We start from the raw sequence: 18303 nt of genomic DNA, 5'->3' as shown, positions 1-18303 counted from the left end.
TATGAAATGTCAGTTTAGCATGTTAGACCATTGTTAGTAGAAGAGTAGGACTTCAGCTGGATTTCATGCTATAAAAAGGGGATGGAAGCAGAAATGGCTCTTGTAGATGATTGGAGCAGAGAGCTCTGCTTTTTACCAACAGTTAAATTCTTTATGGGGTTGAATTACTTGTGGTATTTTCATATTCTTTAGGAGCGGAAAACTAATTATTTTCAAAATATGATTTGATTTAGAGTTGGCAAAGTAGATGTAACTTGGACCCCCTTGAAATTTGAATGCTTTGACCTAGTTTCAAGCTGTAAAATAGTGGCTATTGCAGAATAGATCTGGTTCAGTGGTAGGATGTGGTAGATGGCTGTGTGGGAGACAGTAGAGAACTGAAGCTTAAGTTTATTGAATTTGTGATGGTTGGTAAAGCAGCAGGTGGTGTATTACATATGCACAGTGGTATAAATCTCTGTATAATTTATTTCCTGTTTTCCTTTGTATCACCAGAGCACTGTATTGCAAATGCTTCTGTAGATCTGAAGACTCTGTTTACCAAAATATGGTGCTGGATTCAGTGTAGAAGGTCACATAAAATGAGTACTGCCTGTGTGTTTGTGTTGTTTAGTAATTTTCCTCTTCTAAGGCCAGTTATGTTAAGATATAGTTATTAAAGATAAAGCAGTATACATAAATATTAAAGCAAAATGGATAACTATTCATGCATAATAAAATTTCATGTTTTTTAGAAATATAAAGAAAAATGTATTAGGAGTTACCTGTTATAAATGTGTCTGGTTTCTGTGTGTGTGGCCATGTGTATGAGTGAGTGAAAATAGTACTTTCAAGCCAATTTGAAATAGCTGCTTTGACAGGATTTTGATTATTCTGTTCACAGTATTTCAAGGTAAAATGATATATATTAAAGTTCAAGGAAGTTTATGCTAAGGACTCAGAAAAGTTGAACAATTGAATTTCATTTGGTTCCCCCAGAAACTGTGACTGTTTTCTTTTTGAATTGATGTTTACTTTTCATGGTTTTAGATTGCACTCTTGGATTCCCCGACAGCTTTAAGTATGGAAGAAAAGCTTCAGCAGAATGAAGCAAGGGTGAGTTATAATTTCATAAAGCAGTTTTTAAACATCAAAGAAAAGGAAAAGTGGATGGTCTGGATGCAGGAGTACTCGTAATTTTCAGGATTCTTTTTAATGTGCAACTAAGTTTTTTCTGACCAGCAGCATTAACTTGATGCTTAAAAAAAAAAAAGTAGGTAAGAGCAAAAGTAAGAACAAAATACATCTTTTATATTTATGTAACAGTTCTGTTTATGAAAATGAAATGAAAAGACTTGTTCCCGACTAGCCTGCCTTACTAAAAAAATATGCTTGTAAATAGACTAGAGAGGGAAAAGCCACTAAATCACAGTAATAAGTAGCAAGTAATTGCAGTAATAAAATATTCAGTGAGTAGAAAAAAAACAGCAAAAAATTATGGGTAGAAGTGTCACTTCTTCTATGCTTTGAAGCAATTTATAACTTGTGGTGTAGGGTAAGTTTTTAGAAAATTTCAGTATTTAAATCTGGTGTGTACAAATATATTAAGTACCCAGTTAGCTATCCTTTTGGGGGAGGGTCTTAGGTCTAGGTGTACTTCACAGTGTGCTTCTCACCAAGTTTTTTCAATAATCCAGCCAAATGTGGAGGCTGGAAAAAATTTCCAGGCTGGTTGGATAACTCACAGCATCCAGAAGAATCTAGATATAATGGTACTATCATTTCTCTGACTAGCAGTCTTTCATTCTTTATTGTATTGTTCTCTGTTAATTCTTTCCTGTGTATTAGCTTGCTTTGAAAGCTGTTGCAGATTGGTTCAAAAAAAAGAGTAAAAGTCATACTTTGGAAGAGGCAGGTGGGAAATATTTGGAATTATTCGACTACATGGCAGAAAATACTTAGTTCTGAATACTGCCAATCATATGTAGATATGATGCCTTTAAAAACATGGCTCCTTAGGTGGTTTAAATGCTCAGGTTTACACTGGTACTGCTTCAACCTTTAGAATTAGAAAATTTATGTCTTGCTTTGAGAATCCTGTTTTATTTATATCCTTAGTATTTTTGAGTACAAACAAAAAGCTTTTATCCAAGAGCAGCTCAGTAATGTAAATTGCTGACTATGGGCTAATTAGAGTGTGTTTTTCATGTTCTGACAGTAACCATTGCTTATCATGCTCAGAAGTGTTGGCTCTGCTGTCTGGGGTGTTTATCAAGTGTATTTTATTACCTTTGTCAGCCTTGTTAAAAGGTTATGTGATTGCTATTCATGATAATTAGAGTAGACATAATTACTGAAAATTCTTGGTAGATATTGCAGTGGTTATAGCTTTTTTATAATTGAATGAGTGCAATAACTAATTTGTTTGTATAGATTTAAAGACTTTATCACCATATTTGTATTGCCTAACAAGTATATGGTGACTTTCTTTAATGAGTTGATTTTCCTTATATAAGAATCATTTGGAGTAGTTTAATTTAAAAACATTTCATTTAAAAGATTTAATTAAAAATGGAGTGTTTCTGAGCAGTGCAAATTGTTCTGGTATGGTGAATAGAGCTGTGATAGACTTCCTTCATGTTTTTCTTTAATCTTTTGAAATTTATTTTGTTTTAATGTTCCAGTTAGCAGCACTAGGAATTATAGTAATGCATTGAAAAGTGTGCTTACTTGTCTTTGTTGAAATCTTGAGATGCAGGTAGAGATGAGAGAAGTTTCTGTAGGTGTTGTGGATTAATTTGGAGCTGATCTGCAAATTCCATAAAAAGAGCTGCAGGTGGCAAATGAGGAGTTGTTTGGAGCAACTGCATCGAAGACTTCTCTCTTTGTGCAGTGGTGTTAGATGAAAGTTACCTAAAGAGCTGGCCAACTGCTTCATCAGGAAAGGAAGGACAAATCCTAAGCATTCTGTTGGCCTGACCTCAGTTTGGGGGAAGGTCATGGAGTGGGTCATCTTGAGTCCAGTCACACAGCATGTACAGAACAACCAGGGGAATCAGGCCCTGTCAGCATGGGTTGAGGAAAGGCAGATCCTGCTTGACCAACATTTTTGTATTTGCTGGGACCCTCGTGGCAGGGAGGAATGATGAATCTGACCCCATGTTCTCAAAAGGCTAATTTATTATTTTATGCCACTGTATTATATTAAAGAATACTATACTATACTAAAGAATGCAGAAAGGATATTTACAGAAGGCTAAAAAGATAATTATGAAAACTCGTGATTCTTTCCAGAGTCTTGACACAGCTTGGCCCTGATTGGCCAATGAGTCAAAACAACTCACAGCAGAATCCAATGGAACAATCACCTGTGGGTAAACAATCTCCAAACACATTCCACATGTGAGCACAACACAGGAGAAGCAAATGAGATAAGAATTTGTTTTCCTTTTCTCTGAGGTTTCTCAGCTTCCCAGGAGAAAAATCCTGGGCGAAGGGATTTTTCAGAAAATGTAAATGTGACTAACATCATCTCTTTCTGTGAGAGGATGACCTGGTTTGTGGATGAGGAAAAGGCTGTGAATATTTTTTACCTGGACTTTAGGAAAGCCTTTGACGTTGTCTCCCACAGCATTCTCTTGGTGGAGCTGTCTGCTCATGGCTTGCACAGATGCATCGTTTCAGAATGATCTCTGGATGGCTGAACCAAGAAAAGTGATGGAGTTAAATCCATTTGTCATCCAGTCACCAGTGGTGTTCCCCAGGGTTCAGTATTTGGGCTAGTCCTCTGTAATATCTTTGATCTGGCTGAGGGGAACAAGTGCACCCCCAGTCAGGTTGCAGATGGCACTGAGGTGTGTGGGTGTTGATCTGCTGGAGGGTAGGAAGGCTCTGCAGAGGGACCTGGCCAGGCTGGGTCACTGGGCTGGGGCAGTGGCATTGAGTTCAATAGGGTGAAGTGCCAGGTCCTGCCCTTGGCTCACAACACCAGGCAGCACCACAGCCTGGAGGAAAGGAACTGAAATGTGCTCAGTGGAAAAGCACCTGGGGGTGCTGGTTGGCAGCAGCTAAAAATGATTGAGCATGTGCCCAGAGAGGCAAGAAAGCCAGGGACACCTGGCCTGTGTCAGCAGTAGTGTGGCCAGCAGGAGCAGGGAAGTGATTCTTCCTCTGTACTTGGCACTGGTGGGGCCACACCTGGAGGGCTGTGTTCAATTCTGGTCCCCTCATTTCAAAAAGGACACTGAGGTGCTGGGGTGGGTCCAGAGAAGGACACTGAGAGTTGGGGAAGTATCTGGAGCACAAGTGTGAGGGAGGTGGCTGAGGGAGCTGTGGTCGTTTAAGCTGGAAAAAGGGAGGCTCAGGGGTAACCTCACTTTCTACAAGTACCTGAAAGGAGGCTGAAGCCAGGTGGGGCTCAGTTTTCTCCCAGGTGAAAGGCAATAGGACTAAAAGAAATGGCCTCAGGCTGCTTCAGGGGAGGTTTAGATTGGTTATTAGGAAAAATTCCTTAATGGAAAGGGTTGTCAGGCATTGGAAAAAGCTGCCCAGGGAAGTGATTGACTCAGCATCTCCAGAGATTTTTAAAAGACCTATAAATGTGGCACTTCAGAGGGATGTGGTTCAGCAGTGGCTTGGCAGTGCTGGGTTAGCGGTTGGACTTGATGATCTTAAGGTCTTTTCCAACCTGAATGATTTTATACCCAGTGCTCTCCCTGTCTGTAACACCTTTGCAAGCATCTTCTCACTTCTGTGCTGATGACAATGAAGTGGGTAGTTTCTAAGTTGCAGCAGATTTTGCTCTGGTTCACTCCTGGTTTGCCTCTTCCTCTGCATGTCATCCTCTGGAGGGGATTTTTGCCTTACCATGCCTGCCTGTGCCATGGGAAAGGAGCTGTCTTGTTCTAGCTAAGGGATCAGTCTGTGGCAGTAGGATTAAAGCAGTTCATGAATCTATTTGAAGGTGGATAATTATTTGATGTAATTATCCCAGACTTTCCTTTCATCTTAGAGTGTAAATAAGAATTTTGTGTTTTGAGGGAGAAGTATTGTAGATATGGCAATTATTGCAAGAGCATCAGTGCTGTTCTAAATGCTGAAGTATTAAACTGCACAAAAAATTACCCAAATACTTATTACTTCTTTGAGAATGCATTTTTCAAGAATTTTGGAAGAGATGTGATTTTTTTCAAAATTTGTTTTCTTTCATAGGTACAAGAACTGACCAAAGAGTGGACTAACAAGTGGAATGAAACTCAAGATATTCTGAAGGTAAGACAAATAAATAAATTTTCCTCTTGGCATTTGACCTAGCCTTAGTATTTTCCTCAAAAAAAAAGTTATTTTTTTTAAGTAATCTTCTTTGGCTCAGCTCCTTGTATTATTCACCATAGTGACCCCACAGTGCAAAACAGTTTCTCTCTAACAAATCTTTAAATTGTTGAATGGTTTTATTGAATTAAAAATGCAGAAACCCTGGGCCAGGGACAAGTGGATCCCTCATATCCTTGGTATTTGTGGTATCAACAAGACCTGTGAATAATCACTTCTTATCTTACATTGGGTATCTCAGTGGATGTAGTGCATAGTAGATATGGATTTTCCATTGTCCTGGTGAGATTTTATATTGGTATTTGGTTCATGATTAAGGTGGCAATCTGAGGTTATATTTTAACAGGCTACTTGATGATTCCATGCATTTGTACAAGCACATGGGTGCATGCACACATACACAGAGGAATAATTCCCACAATTTGTTTTTTAACATGTTAACTAATATTTTTGTTGCCAAAGTTTTAACTGTTCTGTTAAATAAAAATTTTGAAAATTAGGCTTAAGCTTTCAGGATTTCCTGAACACCACTTGTTTGTAGTGCAATTCAAGCAAGCATTAGAAGTAATTTTCTAATTCTCTGTATTGCTCATCTCAAACTTGATTTTTCTTGTATCACTTGTTGGTTTCTTAAACTTTTTTCTTCAAGTCCACCTATGTCTTTGATCTGACTTCCACATGAGGTGAATGGCTCTGTGCTTGAAAACAAAAGTAAAGCACATACAGCAGAGAGAATGGAGCAGGGTTGGTAACTACCTAGCAGTTGGCATGACAGAGTGGACAGTTTAATGTCTATCTAGATACTGAACTGGGAATTATCAGTTGCATGTTCATCAGAGATGTTTTGTCTACATCTTTATTTTGTTATTTTGAAGCATCTATACATACATAAAACACTGTTAATTCTCTCTCTATTCATGTGTGGATTGGGAAGTCCATTGTCACATGCAGCATTTGTGAATTTTGGTCAGTTGTGGAAGTGAAGATTATGTTGCATGTGGGAAGTTTTGAAAACTCTATGTTGGAAATGCACTGATTCATGCACATAAGTTGTAGAATCAGAGGAAGTGTTTACTGAACAATACATATAAACAAGGGAAAGCTGCATTTGTTAAGTACTTGAATCTAAAGGACTTAAACACAGAAGCTGTACTTTCTGTTTTCTAGTACTGAGCTTTTTCAGCATGATTCTTGCAGCTTCTGTATGGACTGCACTCTCACAGGATGATATTTGAGTGTATGAATATACCTTATATTCCACTTTTGAGTTAAAGGCAGTTGATTAAAATTCCTTTGTCCCAAACACCCTGAAAATCTGCAAAAGATTTCTTAGTTATAGTGTTCTATTTTACACCATTTCACTGAGGGTATTCATATTTTTATTCACTTCTTGTTTAATGATTGGTGAAATCACTGACAGCATATGAGTGGGAAAGGGCTTTTTGGAAGTTTGCCAGGCTGAGTCACTGGAAAGCAGATTTTAAACTTCAGAGAGCAGGGGTGTTTTTTGTTATGGATTCTCTGTCAGTTCATTGGGGTTTTTGTTTTGTCATTTATGTCGCTCCCTTACACACAGAGACAGCACACGTTGTAATTTGTAAAAACAGATTGTCTGGCACTCTGAGAAGTGAGATTGTCTTTGTATGTCCACATCACTGAAGTCACACCTGCCACCTTCCCCATGCCATAATTCAGTAACTTTGAGGACATTATTCATTAAAGTACTTAGAGCTTCATTTAAAACCTTCTTTCTCTTGCCTCCCCCTAGCTTTGCTATCCTGAGGTAGTTAATGCCTTCCAACTCCTGAACTGCAACAGGCTTGGAGAATTAAAAACCATTTGCTTTGCAGCTTCTAACATGTTTTGCTCCAAATCTTATTTGCATGTGCCTGCAAGATGCAAGTGCACTTGTTTGTAGCTGAATGGGATTCCCTACTTTATTGTCTATAGTTATGGTTTTTTTGTACTAAGTTCTAAGTATTAAAATTCACATGATTTTGAATTGTTCTCACAAGCTGATGGGAAAATCTGTAATGTTTAAATCCAAAATAATTGAAAGGATTTTGCATAAGCCTTGTAAAATACAAGTAAGAATCACAGGACACGCTGGTGTCTTCCACTAGATCAACAGAAAATTGCTGGAAAAAGTTACCTGGCTTTCAGAGACTACAGTGCTTTCATCAGGCAAAGATGCATGACAAATAAACAGTGTTTTGCAAGGAAGATGTTCCTTACATTTTTTTACCTTTGCCAGTTATTTTGAACCTTGTTTAAAATTGGACCTGCAGCATCTAAATGCTACCTCGAAAATAATTCATAGAGAATGGAAAATACTCTCCAGCTAGAAAGCATCAAGGAACAGAAAAATCCATGTGAAGGCAGGTTTTTGATAAAAGTATTTGGCAGTTTAAAATTGAATTTTTTTAGTCAGAGCTGTACCAGATGTGCAGCTGATATGTGCATCCCAGTATTCTTCCTTATTTCTGTTGGTAGCTTTTGTCCCCTTTGACATTTGTGTGCAGTTAACCTGAAGTTGTGTTTTTCCATCATTAGACTGAGGATGTTGAACTCTCCTATCTGCAGATGTTGTCAGCTTTGGATTTGGGGTAGTGTGCAGTGGCTGAATGCCACTGTCAGCTGTGAACATCTTGTGTAGTCTTTCATTCTGTTGATGATAGATTGAACATTTCTTGGGCTGGGGCTGGCTTTTTCTTTTGTGCTTTTGGAAGAATCCTTTTGGAGGGTGACTGTGGGAGGCTTCCTCTGCAGTCTGAATTCTTGTCAACTCACACCTAAAGCCCAAATCTTCTCATTTTCTGTATTCAAAGCTTAGGACACTGCATACATCAGGGTTTAATTTTGTGCTGATTCTATATGAAGGATTCTTTATTGTGTAGCATGGCAGGTTCTTGGTGTTGATCTGCCTGAAGTGCCAAGGTTGTTTATAGTAGTGATGTTTGTTTTCATCCTTGATCTCTCACTGTAATACAAGCTGACACTCTAACCTTACTTAGTATTGCAATCTGTCACCCGTGCTTGTTTTTAATAACAGCAAGGATATTTGAATTTAATAAATGTAATAAATATGTGGGTGTTGCTTCACCACTGGGTAAAATACTGCATCAGAGCTCAAAGTGATAGTGTTTGGTTTGAAGTCCACAGGCTTTGGGTTATTTCTTTAAATGTCACCAAAGGATTGCACCTTACAGAACAGTGTTGCTTTACATTGCTTCTCTGTCTTCAGATGTCTTGCAACCTCTGCATTTAACTGGAGCATTTTAGCTTTCATCTCGAGCTCATTGGATCTTTGTGTGAATTTTTTCTGCCTTCTTCTAATGTTCTTTCATATACATTCCCAAAAAGAAGAGGAGGAGGGAAGAAATCCTGTTTGTTCTTTTCCTTAGCTTAGTCCTTTTTGTACTCTTCTGCTAAAGATCAATAGTGGAATCTAAGATGTTAGGGTAACCTATCCAGCTTTTGATTTTTTTCTCTTAATTGGTAATTTAATGAGTTGGTATGAAACTTCTTTTGATGTGACTGCTTGTGTTGTCATTCTCCTAGAGATCTTTTTTTTTTTTTAGTGTCACTTTTTTTTTTGTCATCCTTTGTGCGTGTTTCAATTTTTTTCTCTAACCTTTAGCAGCTTTTAGATAAATCTTTTTAAAATGTGCGCTCCTTTATATAATTCTCTGCTGGTTTTTCTTCCCAACTTTCTTTTAAATTTCTCTCCCTTTTTCTGTTTGTGTAGAAATTGGTATGACTTTGAGCTGTTGCCTTTTTAATGTATGTCATTTGTAGCTAGTGCAAAGGTATTTAAATGCTCTTTAAAAATAATTTTTAGTTTGAAGTAGATTTAAAGTTCCCTTTTATTTGCTTATCCTGTTGTTTGATTCTAACCATGTCATTAGCTTTGTGTGTTGCTGTCAAAGGATGTAGAGGAATCTATCATCAGAGTCTATTAAAGGACAAGGGTTTTTTTTTTGGTATGTGTGTGTCTAATTCCTGTGATCAATAGTTTAACTAGTCACTACTTCAGCTGGCTTTGTCCTGTTGATTTAGTGACACCACCTCACTTGCATCAGTAATTCTGCTGCAGAGCTTTACCACAAGGTGTGCAAATATGTTATTGAACACTGTTTATTGATGATTTATTTGGTTATTCTTTTTCTTTTTTGTGCTGTTTGGTCGACTACTGCTTAATAGTGCATATTTATGTCTTAACAATGGTTGTTCCTACATGAGGAAGGAAACAGTATGTAAACTGCTTATCTTCAAGCATTAACAGCTACTGTTTGTTTATATCATGCCTCTTTTTGGGGAAAATGGAATACCCTTGACTTGCCATGATGAATAAATATGGATTGATACCAATTATTTTGGTGGATATACTCATCTAAGCTGGGGAATTTTCTTTCTTTTTGTTATTTTGAAGCATCTATACATACGTGAAACTTTGTTAATTCTCTCTCTATTCACGTGTGGATTGGGAAGTCCATTGTCACATGCAGCATTTGTGAATTTTGGTCAGTTGTGGAAGTGAAGATTATGTTGCATGTGGGAAGTTTTGAAAGCTCTATGTTGGAAATGCACTGATTCATGCACATAAATTGTAGAATCAGAGGAAGCGTTAACTGAACAATACATATAAACAAGGGAAAGCTGCATTTGTTAAGTACTTGAATCTAAAGGACTTAAACACAGAAGCTGTACTTTCTGTTTTCTAGTTCTGAGCTTTTTCAGCATGATTCTTGCAGCTTCTGTATGGACTGCACTCTCACAGGATGATATTTGAGTGTATGAATATACCTTATATTCCACTTTTGAGTTAAAGGCAGGTTATTAAAATTTCTTTGTCCCAGATTCTTTAGGAATCTTTGCTATATGCAGTAAAGACAGTAGGAGACCAAAACTCAGAGCAGCTGTGTTGCTCATTACGAGGTGCAGATTAGGGTGACACAAACAAATATATTTTATTTTAACAATTTGCTTTCCATGGTGGCTTGCATACCACAGTGAGCTCTGTCAAGAGCAGTCTGTTGTGTTCTATAGAAATGTTGCATTTGTCTACATTTATTTTCATGGCCCGATAATCTTTAAAGCACATTTGCTGAGTGGTATTAAAACACTTTTGTCTCAGTTCTTCTGTCTGAAACGCTGGGCATACATCACCATTTTGCTGTTTTATGCCTTGTTGTTACTCCCTATTAACTGTGACCCACTTGTCTGCTTTTCCTCTTCTCATTTGTGTTGTGTTCTACCCCAGTGTGTTGCCCTTTGATGAGCATTTGTTTTCTCCAGTCTTTCATATCATTGCTTTAACAAGCTCAGTCCTCAGGTGAGAAGTGCTGTCAATTAGCACCTTCTGCTTTCCCCTAAAATTCTCATGTCTACTTCCACTTTTGATGGCAGCAGGGTAGAGGAGTTATGGAAGCTCTTGGGCTCCTGAAAAACAAACTCTAGGACTTCTAAAAAGTAAATAGGCTTTACTCCTGCCCTTAAGAAGTGCATGTGAGTTTTAAAGACCTCTGCTCACATGCTTGAGGAGAAAAGGTTCTAAAATTGGTTCTGTTTACAGGTCAAATGAAAAAAATTTGTGTTAAAAGACTGGTGTGCATCTATATATAAAACAATGTCTACATGATGCTGCATTTAAACCATTTGCAGCTTTGGCATATGTGTTTATTTGTATGTTTGACAGGAATTGTTTCTAAGGTTTTTTCTATTTCAGTAAGTGAATAATTTTTGTAAACTTGTTAGTTAGGCATATTGGTCTTGCATTTTGGTTATAATGTCTGTTGTTGACAGTGTTTGAAGCATATCAGTCTGTTTCTAAAGGGAGAATTACATCTGTACTTTGACTTGAACAAACCTTATTTGATATTTTATAACTTCTTTTATCATCTGTTTGTATTAGAAAACTCTTATTGCATGCTTCCAGTTTTTGTTTCCTTTCTAAAAGCTTTGTCATCTGCTTGAATTTTTAATAAGTTTAAAAATCTCTGCAAAATTAACACAGGATTGCACAGTATGAAGCTGGCAGAAAGAATTTAAGTCAGATGTTGCTGCTTTGTTTTCTGTTAGAAAGTTCATAGAATAAGTAGAGTAGCGACTCTGTTCCTAGGGGTATTGACTTTCTCAACAATTGTTTGTCCCCCAGCAATTATGTAATATATGTTCATTTATCAAACTGCATTTATATGGAAAAATGCACATTCACATTAAGTAGTCTCTTATTAACATATTATGTTTCATAGAATTGCCTTCAGCTGGCTTATGAGTGCTGTGCAGAGGAAAAGATTTTATGAAAGTTTTAAGAGGGATGATGTTAATTATTCTTGTTTATCTTGGTCAGTAATCACTCAATAAATGAAAATAGCATCTTTTCTCTAGAAACCTGTGTAACTGTGGTTTTGATTTCTTGCACTAGGTGTCACTGCAGATACAATAATCAAATTCTTCTACATACTTAATTTGGATTTAATTCAGATATTTTAAGGGAAAATGATTTGCAGTATCTTGACTTTCATTGCTGTTTGCATCCATTAAAATAAGTTTATGAGAATGCCAAAACATTGCTTTGGGAGCAAGTCCTGAAGAACCTGAGTAACTGTTCTGACAAAAACGCTTCTAAACAACAATTCACAGTTGTAATGCACTGCAAAGTGATTATGTACATTAAGATTTATTGCAATTATTTTTCAGTGGATTTTTCAACCCTCTTTTTCAACTGACAGTATATCTAGAATGTTTGAGAAATTTAGCTAAAGTCTTTAAAACATATATCTTTTCTTAAATTTGTGTCCTTGGTATTTTAGAGATGTCAAAGATCAGTTTCTGAGAGAAGGCAGTATCTTTTATTTTCTCAGGTAATACAAGTGAGAAGGCAAACAGGCTTTTGGACATAGAGGTCTTTCACCAGGCCAGTTCTGCTAATTACTTTCACTGGATATTGCAGTTGAAGCACCAGTGGCAATGATATGCAGTTTCTATTTATAACTGCTTCTTTTAACATTTTTCTCTTGATTAATCACTTCTGTAGATTTATAATTGAGTTTCAGTACATGAAAATTTAATAAGTTTCTTTGGTTTTTTTCATCTTTTTTAAGAAAGTTGTCTGATAACAAGGAAGTGTTTACTGTTCTTGGTCCTTTTACATTGTTTACCCACAGCACCTGTCTCCTGAGCAGTGATGAGTAATATCAAGCTTAGCTCTCAATTTTATTAGGATTTGTTTTATTACACCTGGCCTTGTGCATTATGTATTTATTTCCCAAGTGTAGCAGTTACTAGCAGTGGTTGTAGTTAAAACATCATCTATTCTGGTCAGAAGATTTCTCCTTTGGAATTTGAGGTTGGACAGAGATTATCCAAGTATGATTTGTTTTACCTTAAAGAGACACTGTTTTTTCATACTCTATGACTGAACAGATGCCATTATTAAGTGATGATTTTTACTCTACCTAAGTCAGTTTGTCTGTCTCAGCCTTGGCTTGCTGTTGTCAGAGCATGAAAAAAAGGAACTGAACTGGGAACTGGTGCTACTTATCTACTGTAGCTCTTTTCCTAACAGAAGCAGTATTGAATGCGCCCCAGCCACCTGAGGAATGCTGAGTGCAGCAGTCAAAAGTCGATTTCAAAAGGAATAATTGTCTGCTTTCAAGTCTTTCTGCCACCTGTGTTCATCTGGTGAAGAAATCTCCTTTTTCTCTTGCAGATGCTATAGCTGCTTGTGGTGCCTTTATGGTGGACTGACCACTTTTAACTTTCAGTTTCTGCTAGAAAGTTGTGATCAAGAGATGCCTAAGGCTGCTGATTGTTTTCTGTTTCAGTTTTAAACACTTTCTTCCATTTGTCACCAGCTGGGCCATAAGAGAAGCACAACTGGGTACTACAGTTTCTGAGCTCACCAACCACTGATTAGACCAGATTGAGCAGTTTGGTTGATAAGGCTGAGCGTTTCAAAAGAGCCCTCCAGTGTCCAGGAGAAGCCATATTGCCAAATATTTCACTGCCCTCCTCCTCCCTCCAAGAGGGGCCCTGCATTTGCAGATTATTGAGGCCATGCTTAGCTTTAATGCATCACTAGAGCTTGTAGGTGGTTTTCAAATGAGAGGGAGTCAGAATGGATTGCTTTTGAAATCCTTTCTACAGCTCAGATGCCACTTGTTCAACAATTCCTCCTGGGCATTTGTTCTGCTTTCCTATTAATTATCTTGTGCCAGGAAGGTGGTCTAAATTGAGATCAGTGGAAGCTCCTGAAAGAAGAAATATATCCCAAAAGCTGTTTCTCCCAAAGGATTGGCAGAGAAGTATTAAGAGAAGAAAAAAAAAAAAGTAAATTTCTCTTTGGATTTGGCTGTGGGATGGGAAAGAAGCATTCCAACAGCTCCAGTTTAGATGAACCCCAAATTCTATCTGCCTCACAAACAAGCTGTTTCTAATGACAGAGTGAGATGAAATGCTGGAACCATTTCATTCTGCTGGTGGTTTTAGCAGTATATTTAGGAGTTTGTTGCTGTGTGATTCTGATACCTTGGAGTGCATGGTACTGTTGTGCATCTGACTTTGCATCTTAAATGGCAGCTGGGCATTAGCCTTGATTCACACAGTCTTAAACAGGGGTGGCAGCACAGGCTGTGGCTGTTGCAACCAGGCAAGAATGTGCATCTAACTATGCATATTCCTCTGCTAAAGTCTTCACTGTTGTGTTGCTAGTCCTGAAGTCTGTTTTTTCTCTTGCTAGTATGCATAGTCCTTCTTCCTTCTCCAGTTCCACTCAATAGCATGGGTTACATGTTGATCCAGAGGAAGGAATTCACAGATTTAAAGCAGTCTGTTACTTTAGATTAATCTCTGCAGAAGCAGAGATGAATATCTAGGTAAACAGTAAACAGAATTCTAGACAAATGAAACACTTAATTCTCCCATTGCCCTAGAAACATGTAAAAAATAGCAAAATAGCTTTTAAAATTAATAAATGTATTTGTTATGAGCCTAGGGGTTTTTTTTCTCTCTATAATTCCCTGACTCATTTATCATCCAGCTTTAGCAACAAATGAGGTAGGAGTCCTGTAGATAATAGTCCACTGCTTTCTCAATTCATTCCCAGAATAAAGTCTATGAAATAAATTATTTACAGGTCCTGTAGAAAATATGTTATCCTGTAATTAAAGGCTGTTTTGTAATGCATATGGAAGAAGAGATGAATTAAAATAGCCTGTCTCTTTGTCTTCCAGCCAGGCTTTTTCCCCCTTTTAGCTATCAGCCTGAAGAATACTGAGGGTGGAGTTGCTGTCTCCTAGCTGGGAAGTATAATATCTCCTGCTTGGTAGTGTCAGTAATGGCAAGAAAAGTCTTGTTCTCTGCCCCAAATGTCAGTGTTGCTGTATGCAGACTTACTTGCCCCTTGTGTGTCCTCAGTGTGTTCCCACATAGGAGACTCTGGAGCCTCCTTCACTTGGGACAAACCAAATTTGCTCTGGGTGCCTTACTTCTTGAAACAGAAGAATAGCTTTCCCTTAGATCAGGCTAGTGGGGACAGGAACCAGCCTGCAGCAGATGTTCCAGCATGGAAAATAGAAGCTTTGATGGTTTAGGTTCTATAAGCCACTGGAAAACAGGATTTTACAGACTAGTGTCCAGAAAGCCAAAATAGGAACCTTTGCTTACAATTAGCCAAATGCTGCAGCTCTATTCAGGGGATTTTTCTCAGATGTCAGAAGTAGTTCTGTCTGTGCAAAAAAGTCTGAAGGGGCTGGCATTTCAGCTTAAATTGGCTGTTGGAAGGCCAGGAATGAGGGCCAAATTTCCTGAAAAATAACTTTGGATGTGCTAAGGCTTCTTATAGAAATCCTTGCAGCACACTAAATGTGGAGGTGCCACCACAATAGTAGGGTTTCTGTGTTTTAGCCAGCTGGATGTCAGCAGTGAGCATGTGGCAATCTGTTCTGAGAGGGAAAGAGAAATAATGAATGATGGAGAGGGTAAGCTGACCTCATGAGACTAAGAACTGCTCCTGTAATTTCCTTATTCTTTACATCATTCATTTTCCATCATTTTAGCATCAGTATCTTAGCCATTGCTCATTTAAGCAGTTCTACATTCTGCATTGGCCTTTCTGGCTGGTGTTCATTGCAGAGAGCTATTGATGCCTCTCTGGGCTGCTGCAGCAGCACCTGCATTTTCACAGTAAGCTGCTCACAACAAAACTGCAGTTTTCTGATCTTGCTTTTTTGCAGACTCTTTAATTGGCATCTCTTGCTTGATGAGGGTGCTACGATCTGATGCTCTGGGAAATGGGGGAAAAACTGCTTAGGAAGTTTCTGCAGTTGTGGTTTTCTTTGTAGTTTTGGATAGTAGAAATTTCTTTGTCTCAGAAGAATGAAGTGTCTTACCTCTACTAAACTTTTAGTTTTAAATGCACTGAAACCAGTACAGCCAATAGTGTAGTGTTAATTCTTTGTTCCATTATCTAGAAGGAGAAGACACAGTAAGAGTTTGTGCCTTACCCAACATCTGTATGCACAAGTAAATCAATATCCCCTTTCATAATTGATGGCTATATAAGTAATTTATTGCCTATTAAGGCAATTATTTTTAATATGAAGGCATTCTTTTATTTATTATTTTTATATTAAGGCATTATTTTTAATTTTCAGAAATGTTTTATTGAAGTCCCAGGACAGTCCCAAATGTAACTTTGGCATGTGCACAAGTTATAAAGCATACACCTCCACTGATGGTGTGTTCCATATCTCCTCCTCTCTTAGCATTGCCACCCAAATAGCATGTACTACTTTTGAGGCTAGTGATTCAAAATTTATTTTGATATTCCAGAAACCATACTTGTGGCAAACTGAAATAAATCATGGGGTAGAAATTTGATATTGTATATACAACTTTTTCAAAAACTAAAGTTTTTAAACAGACATCCACTAAGATGAGGAGCATCTTCACTGATACAACACAGAGCAAAAGAGCTTTTCCTGCTTTAATGTGAAGGCTGTCACTTCAGTAAGAATCTCAGGCATTTCAGAGTTGTTTTCCTGGAACACTTTTTTTTTTTTTAACCCTGGAATTGTTGGTCACAATTAGACACTTGAATTTTTTTCAGCTGTTAGAGTTTTGCCTTAGCTGATCTGTTTATCATAAGTATTTTTAAGGGAGCCAGTCCATAGAACAAGAATAGCAAGCTAAATACTCAGTTGTGTTTATTCCTTCACCTTTTAAGGAAATGTTACTAGTAAGCCAAACCAAATTTCCATCTTTTGAAATATGTTTTTTTTACTCCTCTCCTACCTCTTGTTCCTCTTGTCCATACACTAAATGTTTTCTCATACTTTGAAGTGAAATTTCCTTGTTCCTCTTTTAGTTCTTTGAGCAATATTATGCATAGAGAAATCTTTTTCTATTTTCAACCTTCTTATCAATTACTTCCCTACTGCTGGCATTTCTAGTGTTTCTTGACATCCATTTCCAGTATTTTCTTATATTGGGAGGTTACTATGTATATGCCAGTCTAGAAAACTGTTGATGAAATGTCTGCCTGTGGCATTCACATTTTCTGAAAAAATCCCTTCACCCAGGATTTTTCTTTTGGGAAGCTGAGAAGCCTCAGAGAAAAAGGAAGACAGATTCTTATCTCATTTGCTTCTCCTGTGTTGTGCTCATGTGGAATGTGTTTGGAGATTGTTTACCCACAGGTGATTGTTTCATTGGATTCTGGTGTGAGTTGTTTTCACTCTTTGGCCAGTTGGGGCCAAGCTGTGTCAGGGCTCTGGAAAGATTCACCAGTTTTCACTATTATCTCTTTAGCCTTCTGTAAATATCCTTTCTGTATTCTTTAGTATAGTATAGTATAGTATTTTTTAATATAATATAGTATCATAAAATAATAAATCACCCTTCTGAGAACCTGGAGTCAAATTCATCATTCCTGCCTTTGTCAGGGCATTCCCTGCAAATACAATATTTGTCTATCTTCTGGGTGGCAGTGCAGCATTCAAAAGTAAGGACTGGGGCTGTTCCATCTCTTCAGCCTTTGGCTGTTTAAGCCCTCAATGCAAGCGTGAAAAGCTCTTGTCCACAAAAATCAGATGGGTTACCTGGTGTGCAACAAACCAATAATTACCCACTGGAGAGAGACACTGAACATTTATTTCAGAGGTGAACAACCCTGGGTGCCTGCTGGTATTCCACAAATCGAGCACACCAGCTGTCAGAACTTGTTGCTATTTGTACATTTTAACAAACAAAGGAATTAGTGTACATTGGCTACAAGTCACTTAATTCTCTAATATTAATTGGTATTCCCTCTTCTGTTGGTTAATGATTCTCTCACTTCCCTTGTGAATGAGTCTGTGTGCTCAGGCTTTCTCTTCTTTTGGGTCTGTGGATTTCTAGGCTTGGTGATTGGGATCTGCCCCTGCTGAAATAACCTTTTACCCAGTCGAAGCTGATTTCAGCACAATTGGTGAGTTGGTTTATTAGATTCTTATCTTGGAATTTCTGCCATATGTCCTTGTGACCCATACATTTTGCATTCTCTGGGCCCACTATAAGTGGTGCATCCTTCTTCCCAAGGTTTGTTAACTTCCTCCTAGGTCTGAGATCACTGAAGCATGTCCAGCCCTAAACCTTAACTAGGCAATTTTACCAGTGAGAACTTTGTTTTTTTAACACCTGGACATCACTTAGAGCTTGTTTGCTGCTCTCTGATTTATGGGTAGAATCTCCCTTTTTGTTGATTAGGCGTGAAACATACTTTCTTAGAGAAATTTTACACATTCCACATTTTGCAACACTCTGTTTCCAGATATTTTTTCTGACTCTTGTAGGTTTTTCCAGTTGGTCCACAGAAAGTTTACTTTATTATGCAGGATTTTTTCTTCTGGTACACTTACATATTTTTCTCTCTGAGTATGAAAATGTTACTGAGATACAGTAGAGAGTAGACTGAACCCTGACAATCTAATGTAACTTAATATCCTTCTC

The 18303-nt window shown here is 37.7% G+C and overlaps 1 protein-coding gene across 4 annotated transcripts in view; it reads left to right on the top strand.

Moving 5' to 3' along the window:
- The window catches only part of KIF16B (kinesin family member 16B), a 135387-nt gene that overhangs the window by 31787 nt on the left and 85297 nt on the right, over positions 1–18303 (top strand). For all 4 annotated transcript variants that reach the window (XM_059840668.1, XM_059840667.1, XM_059840670.1 and 1 more), the window contains exons 11-12: positions 1030–1095; positions 5191–5250. In XM_059840668.1, coding sequence (XP_059696651.1) covers positions 1030–1095; positions 5191–5250 — 126 coding nt within the window. The remainder of the gene's footprint in view (positions 1–1029; positions 1096–5190; positions 5251–18303) is intronic.

Source organism: Haemorhous mexicanus, chromosome 3 (assembly GCF_027477595.1).
Source record: "Haemorhous mexicanus isolate bHaeMex1 chromosome 3, bHaeMex1.pri, whole genome shotgun sequence".
NCBI lineage: Eukaryota > Metazoa > Chordata > Aves > Passeriformes > Fringillidae > Haemorhous > Haemorhous mexicanus.
This window is presented reverse-complemented; position numbering and strand designations above follow the sequence as displayed.